The following is a 3,221-nucleotide window of genomic DNA, read 5'->3' on the forward strand; positions in this document are numbered from 1 at the left end:
AACTCCAAGAAGTATAGATAGTGAAATATTGGTGTAGTTGTTTGCTTTGTTGTTTTTCTTTGTTTGTCCTATTTTTCATTGTAAGAAGGGTGTATAGTTGGGTGGATACTTGAATAGTGTCTTGATAGCTTTAGTTCACTACTAAAGTGAGTTGTATTTGTGTTTCGATGAGAAAACCCATTTAAACCATAGCGCTTCTAACGTCGAACTGGGTTGGGTGTAAATCGGGTTGGACACAAACCAAGCTCCACATAGCCTAACAAAACAATGGTACACACACATATTCCAACCATGCATTTGCTTTATGGATATCGTTATTGTACATTCTATTCTAGCCTATATGTGTTAGACGTGTAATTCGTACATACTAATTTTAACAACTCAAGGGGAAAAATATTAAGATATGTGACATCATATGGATAAAATGTAATTTGTTTAACTACAAGAAATGCAAGAATTGAAGCTAACAAGGATTAGATGGAACTCATACAAAAAAAAAAAAAACTAGTACACAAGTTGTGGCTCAAACTCCGCAATATCAACAGATCCAGATTCAATTGGTGGCATTAGATATGCGGCCAGGAGCTCAGAGGCCAATGCTGCGACAAGTGGTATCCTCTTGAAGTTCTTCACCAAGGGCAGCTCGTTGGTCTCCCCAATTGCGATAAGCTTCTGGTTAATCTCCACCATGTTGTCCAACTTCCTTTTAAATTCAGGGTTCTCAACGTCTAGCACAGCTGGGAAAATCCTAGCTGTTGTGCGGTTTGTCTGCATAAAAACACCCAACTTTAAAAAAGGTTTTCAACTCAACTCATGTTCTTTCTCTAGTTTGGTAGAAAGAATCACACAGCAGCCCAGGGAATGCAGGGAAAGTACTGAAAACTTGGGATATGATAACCATTTGCGTTTGGAAAATAATTCATAATTTCTTTCCTTTTCCAAATTCATCTTGGCAATCAATGAGCACAAAACGGCTTGATGTAAGAATAAATTCTGATGAATTCATAGTCTCACCTCGATGATGACATGCATATCGAATTCTTTTGTGTTGAGCCCAATGCCTTCATAGAAAGCTGTGCGTTGGCAATCATTTAGGTACATGGTCACATAAACCTGCATGGTAGTAGATTCATGAAATTGTAAGAGAAGTACAGAAACTTAGGGAGAGGTAGACAGACAGACAGACTTAAATTGAATCATTTTCTCTTGGCTGTTTTCATCTTATCTTAAAAGCAAACCCTACATTTGCATTAGAAAATGTCCCAGAAGAATCAAAGAATATTATGAGCAGTAAGTTTAGTAGGGTAATAGTACCGAAAGGCAGAAGAATCGGGACCACAACTTGGCTTTCCAGTCATTGAGAAATTGGGGTTGGGCCTTCATCAATGCAGAGAAGAAATCACCATGCCGGTTCTCATCCTGGCACCAGTTCTCAAAATACTTGAAAATGGGATAACATTGGTACTCAGGATTGGCCATGAGATGTCTGTATATGGTTATGTATCTCCAGTATCCGATTTTCTCAGACAGATATGTGGCATAAAAAATGAACTTTGGCTTGAAAAATGTGTACTTCCGAGCCTTTGTTAGGAAACCCAAGTCCAACGCCAAATTAAAATCAGACAGACCCTTGTTCAGAAATCTGCACATAATGCAACAACATTACCAATATTGACTGCACAGATACAATAATACACACGCAGACGCACACACAGTCAGTCGAAAAAGAGAAAAAGAGACGTCATCTGCATACCCAGCATGCCTGGCTTCATCCCTGGACATAAGAGAGAAAATCTCAGCTACCACTGGATTGGTTTTCTGCAGGATCAATCCTCGAAACAATTAAACAAGCCCAACATTACCAGAATAAAGTTCCGTTAATCCAAACCAAAACTAGCTAGAACCGAAAAGGAAAGAAAACTATAGTGCCTTCATTTTCCTGAAGTGGGGGAAAGACAGATACAGACATGAATGAAGCCCATTTTTTGAGAATGCTAAATAAATAAGCAAGAAGCTCAGTTCATCCAATGTTTCAGAGAAACGCGCCTCACTCCTGGTACCCACTTCTAGAAATTGGATGTATTTATCATTACTCGATTCGACAAATTAGAGACTAGTCGGCTAAATTTTTCTACCAGAGAAAACTGATTGAAGTTGAATTTCAATAGAAATATATATGCAGTTTCTTATTTCTTTAATATGAAACCAGATTCTCAAAACTTTTCCTAGTAACTCAGCAATTCTGGGTGTTGATTATCTTGGACCAATTTGTACAAGAGGTTCGAAATATTTAGTGAAAACCCAATATAGAGAATCCACAACACAACAGCATCAGAAATTGAGGAAATAGAGAGCCATACCTTGAGCCTTCTTCCAAGCTCTTTGTAGAGAAGGAACCCAGAGAACTCAGCGGTGCAGGACCTCTCCAAGAACTCGACAAAGATTTGCCTGAGAGGTCCTTGCATTTTATCAGCAGCCTCCTTGAACTCCTTGTTTCTGACAAAGTGTGTCTGGTTGAAGTCAGTCTTGAATTCTTGCAGCAGAGCTTCAAACTCAGCCTGGTTGAGGTTCTTGTTGATCTCAGTGTTGAAAAGGGTCTCCATCTCATCAAAGTCAGTGGTGTAAAACCTTGGTGCCAAGAGGGTCTCCTTAATGACATTTTTACCAGCCTTCTTTCTAGGCTTAGCGGTGGAAGTGGCCGTCATTTTGATGGTGGTGAACTTTGAGTACGACCCACTTCTTGGGTTGCCAAATTTAGGGGTTCCACTGCCGAATTTGGAGATGGTTTTTACGAGGGCCATTTCTGCTGCCATTTTCGGAGCAAGTTCAATTTGCTCTGATGGTGGGGTGTTTTTGAAGGAAGTGAGTGTGCAGTGGGCGTGAGGGACTTAATTATGGGATGGCAAGGGATAAGATGCTGTTGACAACTATAGAATCTCATCCAACGAAATCTAATGAGATTGAACCGCTTCACACGTGGCCGCTGATTATCGGCTTGTCTCGATTACTTGATTGGTGGTTGCGATAATGCCTCGTGGTTGACAAATTTTTTTTTTTTTTTTCCTTTTTCTTTCTTTTTAAGCTCGTGGTCTACCTTTCACTTCATTAGATTCTTCTACAAATTTTCCTCAGATATTTCTTGTAAGGCTTTCTAACCAAGCAGATTTAAATTACAAAGTTAGATAATACTATCAAAATAATAAAAATAAAGTTACGTGAGC

The 3,221-nt window shown here is 39.2% G+C and overlaps 1 protein-coding gene across 1 annotated transcript; it reads right to left on the minus strand.

The window, feature by feature from the left end:
- Window positions 1–386: 386 nt before the first annotated feature.
- LOC133873944 (magnesium-protoporphyrin IX monomethyl ester [oxidative] cyclase, chloroplastic) lies at window positions 387–2,881 on the minus strand. The gene is made up of 5 exons (XM_062311750.1): window positions 2,361–2,881; window positions 1,754–1,818; window positions 1,315–1,642; window positions 1,015–1,113; window positions 387–768 (listed from the first exon to the last, which is right to left on the minus strand). Exons 1-5 carry the CDS (start codon window positions 2,811–2,813, stop codon window positions 505–507), a joined length of 1,209 nt encoding a protein of 402 aa, XP_062167734.1. The 5' UTR covers window positions 2,814–2,881; the 3' UTR covers window positions 387–504.
- Between the last annotated feature and the right edge of the window lie 340 nt (window positions 2,882–3,221).

This window comes from Alnus glutinosa, chromosome 7 (assembly GCF_958979055.1).
Source record: "Alnus glutinosa chromosome 7, dhAlnGlut1.1, whole genome shotgun sequence".
In the NCBI taxonomy this organism is placed as follows: domain Eukaryota; kingdom Viridiplantae; phylum Streptophyta; class Magnoliopsida; order Fagales; family Betulaceae; genus Alnus; species Alnus glutinosa.